Source organism: Mastigoproctus giganteus, chromosome 4 (assembly GCF_048544385.1).
Source record: "Mastigoproctus giganteus isolate SK-2022 chromosome 4, ASM4854438v1, whole genome shotgun sequence".
NCBI lineage: Eukaryota > Metazoa > Arthropoda > Arachnida > Uropygi > Thelyphonidae > Mastigoproctus > Mastigoproctus giganteus.
Genome location: NC_143578.1, coordinates 171,152,126 through 171,168,353, shown reverse-complemented (window position 1 = coordinate 171,168,353; position 16,228 = coordinate 171,152,126). Strand labels below are relative to the sequence as shown.

At 35.9% G+C, this 16,228-nt stretch overlaps 1 protein-coding gene across 13 annotated transcripts in view; it reads right to left on the bottom strand.

Annotated features, from left to right (window-relative positions):
- Nucleotides 1–15,855, bottom strand: part of LOC150087201 (bromodomain-containing protein 2-like) — a 736,023-nt gene extending 720,168 nt beyond the window's left edge. For 5 of the 13 annotated variants that reach the window (XM_090373016.1, XM_090373012.1, XM_090373024.1 and 2 more), the window contains exon 1: nt 15,017–15,399. Coding sequence is in view for 5 of the 13 variants with exons in the window: in XM_090373012.1 (XP_090229138.1) it covers nt 15,017–15,081 (65 nt within the window). In the remaining 8 variants the exon portion in view is untranslated. Of the gene's footprint in view, nt 1–6,407; nt 6,524–14,798; nt 14,992–15,016; nt 15,400–15,612 lie in introns of those variants that run through there. The other 8 variants (XM_090373023.1, XM_090373015.1, XM_090373021.1 and 5 more) reach the window with 5 other exon arrangements.
- Between the last annotated feature and the right edge of the window lie 373 nt (nt 15,856–16,228).

Genomic DNA, 16,228 nt, shown 5'->3' with positions numbered 1-16,228 from the left:
GTATAAATTATAAATCCAGTTTAATGTAAAAATACAAATATATACTAACAAGCAGTAGCTTTCGAGACTGGCGTGTCTCTCACCAACTGAAATTCAAATACGAAAATACAACGGATAAGTGCAATGAGCTGAGTGAGGCACGTTAATCATGTGCCATTGTTGTTGCACGGACGTGCGCTGCTTTTACTCCACTGATCATTTAGCATTAAAACGGTTGTCTCTAGGATAGGGTGTAGACATATGCCTTTGTGGCGGTTTATTGCCTTTGGATTGTTTAATATGTTAAGTGACTCTAGCCATAGATGGTGGCGAAAGTGTCACGAGTGGTCTACTACTTCAAAGTCACGTTTGGGATCAAGATCATGGTTGGTGGGCCAAAAATGTTCCGCGACTGCGGACTGGTCAGTTTCGGCAAGCCGGATTGCTCTGTCATGTTCCGCAAGGCGATCTTGGAGACGCCTTGATGTTTCTCCTATGTAGCAACTGTCGCAGTCTCTACAGGTGATGTGATATACTACATTGCCGCGTAAGACAGGTGTGACAGGGGTCACACCTGTCTTACGCAGCAATGTAGTGTGACAGGGGTCTTCACACTGGAGACAAGTGAACGTAGGTTCCTGCAGGGTAACTGCACGCATTTGATGTTGTAATTTCTATGGACCTTCGAGATCCATCCTGACACGCCTGGATAATAGGGAATGTAGGCGGACGATATACCGTCTTGGTTCGGTGGTCTTGGGTGGGATGTGAGTTCTTGTGCCTGTAATAGGCACCTGCCTAGCACATGGGATGGATAACCACATTTGGTTAGGTCCGCCTTCACACGGGAGATTTCGACAAGCCGGATTGCTCTGTCATGGTCCGTAAAGTGATCTTGGAGATGCCTTGATGTTTCTCCTATGTAGCAACTGTCACAGTCTCTACAGGTGATGCGATATACTACATTGTTGCGTAAGACAGGTGTGACAGGGGTCTTCACACTGGAGACAAGTGAACATAGGTTCCTGCAGGGTAACTGCACGCATTTGATGTTGTAATTTCTAAAGACCCTCGAGATCCATCCTGACAACGTCTAGAGACACATGTCAATAAACTCGTCCACACATGGTTTAAAGATAAGAAGATCACGACTACAACTCAGCGTCTTCTACGAGCTACTGGCTGCCAACTACCGCAATTCTATGGATTACCAAAGATGCACAAACCGGGGTATTCTCCTCAGACCAATAGTGTCGTGCTGCAGTGCCCCAGGGTATGAATTGTCAAAGCATATCGCGCGCCTCCTCTCACCTCTTGTAGGAAATACCTCACGCACCGTTAAAAATAGCAGTGAATTCATCCACTTCATTAAGGACCTTTTAATCCCTGACAACGCCGTCATGGCATCATTTGATGTGATTTCTTTATTCACTTCAATTCCCATCCAACAGGCCATGCACTGCGCCAGAAGGCTCCTCGAGAACAACTTAAGCCTCCAATCCAGGACATCACTATCCACTGATGACATCTGCACCGCCCTCAACATATGCTTATCAAGCAGCATTTTCACTTTTGAGGATTCAGTCTATCAGCAGGTACATGGCACTGCTATGGGTGCCCCTGTTAGTTCCGTAGCAGCCGACATTGCCATGGAAGATCTGGAGGAGCGGATACACTGGAACCCACCTACACCTATTACAACATGGTGTAGATAAGTTGACAATATTTTTACTGTAATACTACGTGGCTCTGAAACAGCACTACTGGAATACCTCAACTCCCTATCTAATTTCATCAAGTTCACTATAGAGTTAGAGGTCAACGATACACTTCCGTTCCTGGATGTCCTAGTGCATCGCGTAGGCCCACATCTAGAGACTTCAGTATACCGCAAACCTATGTGGTGCGGTCAATTCACTAACTACAGATCCGGCCACGCACCAAGTCATCTCAATAGCACTGCCGCACCCTATTCTCCAGGGCTTGGAGCCATTCCAGCATTGATACAATTAGGCATAATGAGATCTCCCGTGTGAAGGCGGACCTAACCAAATGTGGTTATCCATCCCATGTGCTAGGCAGGTGCCTATTACAGGCACAAGAACTCACATCCCACCGAACCAAGACGGTATATCGTCCGCCTACATTCCCTATTATCCAGGCGTGTCAGGACGGATCTCGAAGGTCCATAGAAATTACAACATCAAATGCGTGCAGTTACCCTGCAGGAACCTACATTCACTTGTCTCCAGTGTGAAGACCCCTGTCACACTACATTGCTGCGTAAGACAGGTGTGACAGGTGTGACCCCTGTCACACCTGTCTTACGCAGCAATGTAGTATATCACATCACCTGTAGAGACTGCGACAGTTGCTACATAGGAGAAACATCAAGGCATCTCCAAGATCGCCTTACGGAACATGACAGAGCAATCTGGCTTGCCGAAACTGACCAGTCCACAGTCGCGGAACATTTTTGGGCCACCAACCACGATCTTGATCCCAAACGTGACTTTGAAGTAGTAGACCACTCGTGACACTTTCGCCACCATCTATGGCTAGAGTCACTTAACATATTAAACAATCCAAAGGCAATAAACTGCCACAAAGGCATATGTCTACACCCCATCCTAGAGACAACCGTTTTAATGCTAAATGATCAGTGGAGTAAAAGCAGCGCACGACCGTGCAACAACAATGGCACATGATTAACGTGCCTCACTCAGCTCATTGCACTTATCCGTTGTATTTTTGTATTTGAATTTCAGTTGATGAAGAGACACGCCAGTCTCGAAAGCTACTGCCTGTTAGTATATATTTGTATTTTTACATTAAACTGGATTTATAATTTATACGTGTATGTGATTTCAACCATGGACCCCAGTACACCAGGCCCATTCGTTACTATAGTTTTTTTTTTTTTTTTTTAAATATTATCATACTATGTTATTTCAAGTTAAACACATGGAGAAAAAAACTTTCTGTAACCATCATATTTTGTAAAACAAGATGTCCAAAACTGTATGGAAATTTAATTTCAGATTTCATGGGGGGGGGGGATTTAATCTGACATTAAACAATGTCTTGCAAACGTAAATTCTCGGAAAGCAAGGTTTAGAGAATCAAAAGACATTGCTGCTTTCATCTGTGACCTTGTAAATATAAGCCATATTTCAGTTTACCAATAATAATAAAAAACAGCTCATGCTTGTACTCACATCTCCAGCCTCGATCTTCCAGTTAAGCTATTTTGCTACTGGTTCAAACAGCATTTAGCTAAACACTTGTGTATTTTTTGCTTATAATGAAATGTTTTAATTTCAAAAAACTTCTACAAGGGACAAATACAGTTCAAGAAATTTCAACTGAGCTATACCCAAGGTGATTCACAAATATGTTACCACTGCAATGGTAAAAAATATAAATACAAAACACTAGAAACTGTAATTCTTTTTTATTTATATTTATTTTTACAAACTTTCAAAGAAAATTTTAAAAATAAAATAGTGTCAGCATTTTTTTCTGACTCAAAGCAACCATCTGAAAAAAATAGCTCCCATGGTAACATACTTCTGAATCACTCTGTATATAATAAAAAAATTTTTAAAAAATGTTCTTGTTTATACTCCAGCACGACCACCAGGTCAGTGGAGTTTACAATAACTCAATCAATACAAATGAATATCGTATTTAGCAGTCATGGGCTTCAACCCCGGTCTACTCAAAGAGCGTGTGCTACCGCACTCGCACTCTTGACCACTCAGCTACGTCAGGCCTAAAACTCAATAAGAGATACAGAAGTTTGCTGAAAAGAGGCACATTATTAGTAAGGGTTAATATATAGCATATATGCATAGTATGAAAGAATATACAATACTAGTCGGTATAATACATTAATATAATGTATAATAATAGCATGAACTTCTAAATCTGGCAATCATGGGACCTGATCCTTGATGAATCTTGGAATTCATCAGACTTATCATATTTAAAAAAAGTTAAAAACAATACTGAATTTCAATTCTGCTATTACTGTAGAATACAGCCTATATCACAAGAAAGGACAAGGAAAATATGTTTATAATAAAAAGTATCATAAAAATAAAACATTAAACTTCCAAAATATGTATACCATACATATTTGATGAATCAACACCAAAACCTTTATATCACTTCAATAAAATCCCACTTAGAAGTTTCTTTAAAAATGCAACCTCTTCTATAATAGATAATGACACGTACTTGCATTTGGAACCATCACAGCCCTCTGGGCAATCTATTTTCTTTAAAGTAGCATGCTTATAGACAAATTCAGATAAAAAACTATACATGCATTTATTTATTTAATGAGGGATCTTGTGTGGTTATTCATTATGATGATGATTAATTGATAATAACAAATAACCACATAGTTGAATAAACTATATCAATCCACATATTAATACTAAGTAAATTTTTATTAAAAGTATTAGAAGAGGGATATCAAGTATCTGTCACAATACTTAAAACACAAAAGACTGCTTCAAACTTCTGTTTAATCTCATCACACCTGGAAAGAAAGAAAGCGATCCTCCCAGAAGAGAAAAGGGATCCTACAATTCTATTCTTTCATTAGAGAAATGTCTTAAACCACAAACAATAAACAAAGCTCCTTTAAGATGTTATTTTATATCAGGATAATACAACTAAAATATGAATGTTATTTCAAATTTTTTTCCCAGGTCGAATTCAAATAAGTGAAAATTGCTGTGTCGATGTTATGATAATCTGAACATTATTTAAAGTGTTCAGTGAATGTATTACATCAACCTAATGCTTCACGTATAAACTGTGGATCCTAGAAACTGAGTTCTCTAATTTTGTGCAAAAGGTAATACGTGAGACTAAACCTCACCAAAGACAACTGATTCACATTTATGAAAAATTATAGTCTATTAAGCTTAACTAATTTAAACAATAAAAGAAATTTCAAATTAATTATATTTGAAATTTCTTTTTAACTATTGCCTGCCCAAAAACTGACACCATTTCAAATTCACTTTGAAATTCATTTTGAAGCAAGGATAATTCAAAACAAATCCCAAAGTGAATTCAAAATGTTAATCTTGGGCAAAATTATCTAGCTAACTGGAACTTCCTTTTACAGCTTAAATTCTTAAATTTCAAAAACTATAATTTTTGTTTATACATGGAGTTAAGTATCTTTGATTACTGGATGTCTGAGTTCTCCATTACTGATTATCAGTGAGCCACTGATCACATTCACAAATGGCAACAGACAATCCCATGCACTTAAAGAAGTATTTCTTAAACTCAGAGTGGTATCTGCATTTGTTGCAACACAGTTAACAGTAGAATCTTCTTGATAATAAGATTTTTGTTTATCATGTTAAAGTTATATACCCACATCAGTGTTCTCCCCAGAAAATTTTGCCAACCAGGTGGCCTTATGAAGTAGCCAGGTGGGGAAGTGTAATACTTCGCAATATAAAATTTTCTGTTATTTATAAATGTGACTTAAGCAATCCAGAGCAAAAATTAATTGCGTAATTTAACATTATATGATGCTGTCGCATTGATCTCAATTGCATAATATGTTCGAATTAATATTGCTCGAGATCAGTAAGCAGTACCATATGGTACCGAGAGAATTGCTTAAATTTTAGCCAGGCAGTCAGTTAAATTTGACGGGCGGTGCAAGGATTTGATAGGTCCTGTGGAGAACACTGCACATTATATATCATATCCTACTACTTGCTATGGATAATTTGACAAGTATTTGTCAAACTCTATAGTGTGGGTATTTCTTCAATATTAAATGTCATACTATCTTCTGAGTGGTCCCTGGAAATATTGGAAACTTTTTCTCTCCTACTAATGAACATTTATGTAAGGAAAGGATATTTTTTCCATGATAGGCAACATACCATACAGCTTGGAACATAAGTTGTAAAAATAAACAGATCTGACAAAAGGTTAATTTCATATCCTGACATCTTTGTAAATAGAAAGCCACTTTTTTACTAAATGTGACATACCAGACTATTTCTTCAGGGAGAAACTTGAAGGGCAATTTAACTAAGAAGACTCGGTAAAAGAATTTTAAAGAAAACTGTTTATACTCTGTATTACAAGCACATGAAAACACATCATGGGGAATAACAAATAACAGTAACAGTCAAATTACACTGACGACACCTAGATGAAATTGCAGTTTCCATCTTGAGAAAAAAAAAAAAAAAAATAGATAATTTTAAACAGAATCAATTATATAATCACTGTTTGCTGAATCACTGTCAATGATACAGAGAGAGATCATATAACACACGTGTGAATATAATATAAATAATTATTCTGCTTATATTCTGGGATGATGATATAAGGTCAGAAGAGTTCACAAGAGAGAGAGAGAGATACAAGATCATTACCGTATTCAGTAGTCACGCGGGCTTGAACCACTGTCACTGAAAGTGCTTGTACTCTGTACCCTCGCAATTGACCACTTGGCTATGGCGACCTATGATATTTACCGAAGATTTTCAACCTGACCAGGAAAAAAAAAAAAAAAAAAACTTTACACAATGAATATAACACTACTAAATAAATTGACAAACCATAGAGTAAACAGCAATAACTGCTGATCTGCATGACCATGCATACTAAGGGAAGCCTAAGGGTGTTCGCTTGGATGAAATATTTTTTAATACACTCTCTAAAAGAGTGCTACTGTCAGCTGATACTGTCAATAGCCAGATGTCATATCTTCCTCACATAAACCTATTTCATCAGGGTTCAGGATTTTATAACTGCAGTGAATTTTATTACTAAATTTTCTATTATTCTATACCTGGCTCAACCAAATATCAAAAAGTCCAAATGACAGAGATCATCTGGATAATCCCCCTGTCAATGCTTGTTTTGGACCATCAGATGTAGCTCAATTATGACAGTTATTTCAACTGCATAACTATTCACTTTAAAAATTGTGGATTTATATAGCTATTTTGTATCAAATAAATCATCAATAAATGATTTATGCATTGCCATTATATGCTTAAATTTACACGGAAAAATAATAAATCAATATTATTATCATAAAGTGTAGAGATAATTAAAATGAAGGTACTGAATTTCCAAAACTATATATAGTTTTGAGTTTGTTGTTTACTTAGATTTCAGCAAAGGATTATAAGAGAGCAGAATGCTAACTAAAACCTATTCACCATTGCCCTCACTACTGATTTTCCCATCAAAACAAAACAAACAAACAAAAAAGGGTTTGATTCCTGTATGGATGGTAGAAACTTTAATGGGCATTAACACTAAAGGCTAACTTAGCTGGCCTCAGACAAAGGTTGCATGTTTGTTTTCCTCTCAAAATTTTCAGGTTTTCGTCCTGAAAATGAGGTGATGCCTTGTGGTCTTAGATACTTGTCCTAAAAAACCAAATAACATCACTGATCTAAGTAACATCTTCTAAGCTGGTTTCTCAAGAGTGAAAGAAAAAGACAGAGAGAGAAAAGAACAACTGCTCAAACTTCAGTTTCTTACAGGACTTACAAGGCCAAGGGTCAACATGGGGTACGGAAGCATATCAGTTGACTTCGTTCAAGCCTACACAATTGCTAATTATGGTAATGTTCTTGTATTCCAGAAAAAGAGAACAACAGCAAACAAAAATACCAGGAAAGGGGAACAACAGAACACAAACCCACCAGAAGTCTGGCCAAAACTTCTGACTAGCAGGAAGCAATGCAATATTATATATGAAATATTATAAAGCACCATTATCCTATATGACTATCCCAGAGTATAAACAGATATTTCATATAATTAGGAAACAGCTAAAAATCAGAATATCCCATTGTTTTCATCTGGTGTAATGAGCAATCTGTGTGAGTAAGTGGTTAGAAAAAACTTATTCTATTTCAAGAACACCATATTAACATTTTTTACTGGCATATTTTCATGGACAAAAGAGAGAAAAAATTAGGGGACACAAATACTATATTTGTATCTGCATAAGGGTGCATGAAATATACTTTTATGCAGCATATCACTGGAATGAACTGCCTGCAACAATAGTCAAAGTGAATAGTCTGATAAAGTTCAAAGTGGAATCAGACAGGCACTTTTTGGCAATTGTAATGGTTGGTTACATGCATGATTTAGTCATCATAATACTGTACTAACATTAATTTTTTTTTTTTTTTTTTTTTTTTCATTTCACGCATTTCATACTTTAAAATGAACGTAGAACATAAATTTTATCCATTAAAAAATCATAACATTATTTTTACAATATTTCTCTTTATGTCATTCACAGCATATCATATTTGCTTCATTAAGCTTTATAGTCATCTAAGTAGATATAAATAAAATTTGGTATTTTAACAATAAGTCATTAGTAACTTATTGATGAAGTACCACATGAGTAATGTCTCATAGTGTAAAACATGTATACAGTATAAGAAAATACAAATCCCTACCAAAGGATTGTTATTTGGTTTATAGGAGCATTAGCAACTAAGGCCATATTGCTCCAGGGATATACAGTGGTCATTCCCTGACCTTTCTGCATTCTTTGTATCTGGTGGTCACGGGCTCAAACCCCAATCTAATCAAGAAGCGTGTGTTACGCACTGCTGCTCCTGCCCACCTAGCTACCCCTACCAAAGGACCACCTTACGTGAAGCAGGAAATACAATCAGAGAACCTCGTTCAGCTCTATACTAAAAAGTTATTCTTTGAGTCTATATTTATGAAATCAGCATGCATAAAAATGCTCTAGGTATAAACTGAATGGGTTTTCATTCAATTAACTTGTTCAAACAATTTAATAAGTCAAATTATTACCTATTTTATCCTGAAAGAGGCCTCTGAGGTCGGGAAAACTCATGTCTAAAAAATATATAAATTCATACACCGACCATTGAATAAAATTTAAAATTTAGTATGACTACAATCTTTACACAAAAATATTTACAATAAACTATTGCGGAATGCTAAAAACTGTAATAAAAGATCATTTACAATAAAATTTGCTAAAATATAAAACATTAAAAGCGCTAAAAACCTGACGCTTTCGGGAGCGTCAGCTCCCTTCTTCGTTAGCAGGCTCACGGTACCTCCACACGTGGTATTTCTCCACGTGGTTCAATCAGCACGTGGTCAGAACTGGAAGCGGAAATGTCTCGGGAACGTGGCAAAGAAAATCGTTCATCCGACCTTAATATAATTGTTTCAAAGATAGGATTAATACGTATACCTTTTAGACTTAAGACGTCAGTTTTTAAAAAACCCATGTGTAGAAGTCAATACACCCATTTCAATTCAGCACAAGCTGGACAATACAAGAATAGTGTAGCAAAAGCTTTATTTGACAGAGTAAGATCACACTGTACCACTTCTGAGGATAAAGAAATTAATCGTGTCACGGCAGAACTTAAAAAGTGCGGATACCCCCAGAGGATCCTGGATAGATATAGTAGAGGAGTGTCCGAACGTAGGGAGTCGTTCGTTCCGGTAGCCACCGCATACATCCCCTACTATCCGGGCCTTACTGAACATCTGGCAAGAATTTTACGGGGTTATGGGACACGCTGTGTACAGCTTCCCGGGCGGAGGCTGTGCACAGCTGTGTCTCAGGTCAAAGACCGCATACCAACAGATCTTAGTAGTGGAGTGGTTTATAGAATAGAATGCCCGGATTGTGGGGAGTGTTATGTGGGGGAAACAAAACGACAGCTCAGGGATCGTCTGGGGGAACATTTAAATGCCATAAGAACCGCTGAATACAACAAGTCTGCTGTGGCCGAACATTTTTGGGAGAAGCAGCATCAAATCTCCCCAGAGGACGCTATTATTTTGGATCGTGCACATGGATACTGGGATCGTAAATGGCTCGAGGGTTTACGGATTAGTTCATCCAGTAGGAATATCATGAATAGAGATAGAGGTATACGTATTAATCCTATCTTTGAAACAATTATATTAAGGTCGGATGAACGATTTTCTTTGCCACGTTCCCGAGACATTTCCGCTTCCAGTTCTGACCATGTGCTGATTGAACCACGTGGAGAAATACCACGTGTGGAGGTACCGTGAGCCTGCTACTTAAGGAGATGTTGCAGGAAGTCATATCACTGTTGAAGAAGGGAGCTGACGCTCCCGAAAGCTTCAGGTTTTTAGCGCTTTTAATGTTTTATATTTTAGCAAATTTTATTGTAAATGATCTTTTATTACAGTTTTTAGCATTCCGCAATAGTTTATTGTAAATATTTTTGTGTAAAGATTGTAGTCATATTAAATTTTAAATTTTATTCAATGGTCGGTGTATGAATTTATATATTTTTTAGACATATTACCTATTTTACTTTGCTTAATCAAGAAATACCACATTCTCAATAGCATAAACTATTTTTCGGACCATAAGAAGACATTTGCTCGAGCGTGTACAGAGAAAGGCAACAAGATTGGTGAGGGGAATGAAGGGATCCTCTTACCAAGAGATGCTTAAGTTTTGCAAATTGCAGCAGCTGGAGATTAGGCACCTGTGAGGTGATCTGATTGAGGTGTATAAGGCCTTGAATGGGTTGAGCACGCTGAATTCTGGTGGGATTCTTCCACTTGTTCAGATTACAAACCTAAGGGGGCATAAATTCAAATTGAAGAAAGACAGCTGTAGAATAGATATGCGGAAATTTGCCTTTAGCCAGCGGGTGGTTAATTTCTGGAACAAACCTCCATCTGTTATTGTGGAAGTTGATAGGTTAAATAAATTTAAGGAGGAACTAGACAAACATTTAAAGGGAATGGTTGTGTGAATTTTTTTTTTTTTTTTTTTTGGCTGATGCTACATAAGCTCATACGCTGTTTGTTGTTTGGTTTTTAGGAGCATTAGCAACTAAGGCCATATTGCACCGGCGATATGCGGTGGTCATTCCCTGACCTTTCCGCATCCTCCGTATTTGGTGGTCACGGGCTCGAACCCCGGTCTAATCAAGAAGCGTGTTCCTGCTGCTCCTGCCCACCTGACTATGGACGTGCCTAGCTCATATGCTTGCTTTCTCGTATCACATGCCACGATTACTATTACATTCAGGTTTTAGAAGGAAAAAATATTTTACTACATACATGTGAAACAAGTGCTCACTGAACAAAATGTCAAATATAGAATGAATTTACTTGTCATAGAACCCAAAAAATGCATGATCCCTACTGCCACACTCATCTCCACTAATAATTATGGTGTGAAATTTCACTTTCTTCAAAGAGTACATCATCTTCAGTGTCATCAATAACACTGCTAATTGCACATGAAAGATTTAATGTTTTTAAAAGGAAGCTGGGTTTTAATGATATTTTTCTTCAGAATAAAGAGCAAGTTCTAGTAAGATATGCTATGCAACAACAACAATATGCACAATTTGATCTAAAAAAATATATATCACTGCATTCACCAAATAAGCCTATATTTTATAAGGCTATAAAATGTAGGAAAATTTTAGGTGATATTTTCCAGAAAAAAATAAAATAAAAATTCTTATGTTCCAGAAAATATGGCAAGAAGTTTTCAAAACAAAACTATATGAAGTTAAATTCATTTTAGACCTTTCCCTGCAACTGTCCTTTCTATCCATTTTTGTTTATAAGAAAATTTCACAAGTATGGAAATTCAGAAGTTGATTTGTAGAAATATCTTAGCAGGTATTACACATACACTGGGTGCAAAGAAAATATTTATATATTGTACTTTTTTCTATTTCTCAATACATGGAGGAAAAGAATTATTAAAAATGACTATAATATTTTTATTTCAGCAAAAAAATAACTATGCAAAAATAAAGTACTTTATATAAAAAGAGAAAAAGAATTAAAGCATGTGAACCCTGTACGCACGAAAGGTGTTTTATGTGAAAACATCCTGGGCTTGGAAAAGTTTAACGAACTCCATATGTAGAACCATATGGCATCACAATCATAAGGGAGTATGATTGTGACATTTTATGCACACGCCCACTACTTACTCTAACGAATCAACGTGACTAAGTTAGGGTCATTTAGGATGTGACATCATTTGCGTAATTTCCATCTCACATTTCTGTTACGCTTCCATTACATTCCATTGTAGGTGCCAATATAGATGTTTTCACATCAAAAATTGAAATGTAATGGCATACAAAGTATTTGACCACCTTAATCCTTTTGGAATTTGTGTACTGTACACTACAAACAGTAGCCACAAAGTATAAAAAAAGGATAAATGAATATCTCTTATTTCTGATATGGCCTGGTTCACTTTTTTTTTTTTTTTTTTCCTCCAGGTCTCCTAAAATATTGCAATTGGGAGAGTTCATGGATGATTGTTTTGCTTCATTTTCAATGAGAAAAGTTATTGAGAAATAAACAAAATATTAGACCCAACTTTTCCACAGTTATAAAGAGATGCCAAGAAAGGGGAACAACAGTGAACAAATCCTGAAAGGCTGTCCAATATTATAAAGTAGGTGAGAGAACAACCATCAGCAAGACTTCAGTGGAAAATGTTGTACTAACATCCACTGAACATGTCAATGTCTCAAGTATAAGAAGCATTTTGTTTGGTGAAAATTATGGAAGATACTAATCAGCAAGGTAAATAGGCAAAAACAGCTCGAGTTTGCTATGGAATTTTGGGCAATTTTTTTTTTTTTTTTTTTGTTGGCAAAAGTAAATATAATACATTTGGCTCAGACAGTCAAAAACAATTTGCAAAAGCATGGTGTTGTGTGTGGCATTCAACGGAATGATCAGTGTTCCATCAATTAGTTTTATTGATGGAACACTGAATGCTTGTGGTTACATTGGCATTTTGTGCCATAATTTATATTTATGCCTAATAAATGATACACCCAGAGCATGACAACAATCTTAAACACAAAGCCAATATAATACATGATAAAGGTTACTTTAAAACATTAAAAGATTTATCATCCCTCCTCAATCTCCAGAAATTAAAAAATGTGTGGCAAGTTTGAATCTAAAAATAAGAAAACATAAAATTTCTAATAAAAACAATCTTCAGAAGGTACTACAGAAAGAATGGTCAAAAATCATGTTGAAGCTACTCAGAGTTTGGTGCAGTGGTTTTCAACCGGGGTGCCACAACAACGTTCCAGGGGTGCCATTTAATTTGGATTTAAGTTACTTAAACTTTTTTTTTTTTAATTTATATATTTATTTCATTATAAAAGGGTGTATGGTATCTTTTTAATTTTGTGATCTATATTGTGATTTATATTGTGGTTTATTTAATACCTCTATATAAATAATAAAATTATTATATATATATAATTTGTATTATGAACTGAAATTTTGTTTATAGTTATATTATTGTAATAACTATCATATAACATATTTCTTAATATTATATATATATATATACAGAGAGAGAATTGGATCTAACAGGCAGATCTAACAGAAAATTGAGTGGGGTGCCACAAAATAAAATAAATTACTTAGGGAGTGCAGTTATTAAAAAAAAGGTCAAAAAACCACTGGTTTAGTGTATTTGATGCTGAACAAACTTCAGAAGCTGATGGACTACATACACTGCACTAAACTTTTAAAAGTTCATTAAAATGTTGGCGTACAATTACTTTCTGTTACAATTTCTGGGTATGCAATTACAGAAAATTGTTTTTTAAAGTCGTTTTCAAATTATTATTTTTATTGAATGTTGAAAAAAGTCTTTTGTGTTGAAACCTAAATGTTATAAAAAGTTTTCCAATTATTTCTTTTTCCCTGTATGGAGAAACGTAAAGTAAAAGGTGTATGGGGTTTAAATACTTCATGCTCCCACTTTACATCTTTCGCAATGACATCCGCAGATACGTTTAAAATCAGAAATTTGTGAAGGTTCGGATTCGAACAGCAAGCTACAGAAAAAATATGGGGGGGGGGGGTTATCTCAGTGGGTCCGCCAAAGTCTTCGGTACACTTATTCATGAATCCAAACAAAAATTTTATTTTCTAGAGGCCCATTACTTTACGAACTTGCTATATGCATGCTTTAGAAAAACCAAAATTTGATATGAGCAATGGGCAAAACTTTTACATTTTTAGCCTATTATTTTTGTTTCAATATTATGCTACATTTTATCAAATTGAGTTACTAAGATGAACATAAACTGTATAAAAACATCACGGGCAGGTCTAGGCAAAGGCATCTACACAACAAGATCGAATCCATATTCTGCTCAAAAAATGAAGGACCAATTTGTTTAGTGTTTCTCTAGTATATCGTCTGCAATAAAATCAGTTTCAATTATAAAGTTGAAAATTCCACAGCCCAAGGAGGCCATACCGAGCATAAACTGAAATTCATCTTAGAGAACTACAAAACATGAAATGATGCGTAATGATACAAGATAACGGAAGCTCTCGATTTGTTTACTAACACTGTTGTACCATTTCGCCAATGCACCGGTAAAAGAGGCTTACTTTACCATGGTGTGAGATACAGTAGGGTGCACATACCCGAAAAACGAAAAAAAATAATAATAATACATTAAATTAATGCTACCTTCCGCTTTTCTGTTATCGAATAACAAAAATAAAGTAACTTCAAAGTGGAAATCAACGAAAAATGGCGCCTTAACCATAAACGTACTTAAACGTTAAGTGTTGAGTCCATTCGCGCGCAGTTACGAGATAATCACACTAGCAATGTAGCAACGCGTCCCTCAATGTGTCGCTTACGGTACAGGATTGCAAAAAGGCTTACAAATATTTTATACAACTCGAAAGAAAAATCAGGAAACAAAGTTAATACACACCTCTACGACTCTTCACATATATCTCCACCTCCTACATGCATCTCAGCAAAAAAGCATTAAGCTATACCTCATAAGACATTAGAAGCCTAGCATAGGCTTAGCAAACATAACTGATCAGTATACAGAGAACACCACTGGCAACACCACCACCACCGACTAATACATGCGCTAATATGAAATAAAACTGTTTCTAAAAATTAGAAATAAGTGCACAGTACCCTTTGTTGTTATTGTGAGCTGACTGTTGATATCCCTGTGATGCCGGATGATTTTTCGCATCCATAATCTCACCGGATAACTATTGGGTTAAAATACCACCCTTCTCCCGTAATGGCTACGCAGCAACACAAGGACACCTCTTTATAAGAGGACGGCCAAATGTGAAGCTCTCATTGGTCACTTTTGGTCACATGACCTTGACAGTAGCTTTCTCCCTAACTCAAATATAATATTTTCAACTATTTACGTAAGCAAGTGACTTTAATCAAGACTTTCCTAGTCTACATTCATACGGCATCGTCACCCTTCTTTCACGAAATGGAAGATAACACATATCACACTGAGAAGCTACGAGAAACTGCTAACATAAACAGTAATAGAAAAGACCACCGAAACCGCCATCACAACGTCCTACGTTAGCACTACAGCACACGCTCAGTAGCGTCATGACAATTACGTAATGGTAACCATCTCTTGGTGATATTTTCGAAATTTTAAGTAACAAGCAATCGTATTAAAAGTAGTTCTCTACTATTTAGGAAAAATAACTATACCGCCTGGAATTTATAAAATATACAACTATAATAAGTATTACCTTTTATCGTACATCTTCATCTCATAGTCTCCACAAGCTTTCCCGGCTCACGCTCAATACCAATCTCATATGCTTCACAACTTAATACCAGTAATTCGATTCAGATTATGTTGCCTCCGTACAACACAAGCATCTCAATAACACATTTAAAATTTTTTTTATTACCTTCCATTGTAATTTAATAACATTAATATGCCAAATATGATATAACCCATCCATACCACTAAAGCATCTACCAGTGTTTTCCTCGCCATCCGCTTCAAGCAACTTATACACCATACTGGCGGTTTAAAGTCATTTAAAAATGTCCGTAGGTTCCTTTCGTACTTTTAACTCATTAGCCTGGTAATTACATTATTATAAAATAAAAACTGGTATGATTTTTTTAATTCTTCCACATATATCTGACCTTATATATATATATATATATATATATATATACACTAATCTGAGTTACACTAACAACTTTTGGAACCCTGACTTCAAATAATGTACACATCACACACCAAAATGTTAGTCTACAGTCATTTCAACACTAGGCGCTCGTTTCGCAATTCTAACACTTCTGAAATGGATAGCTCATTTGTTATAAAAATCAAAAATGGTGAACAAATAA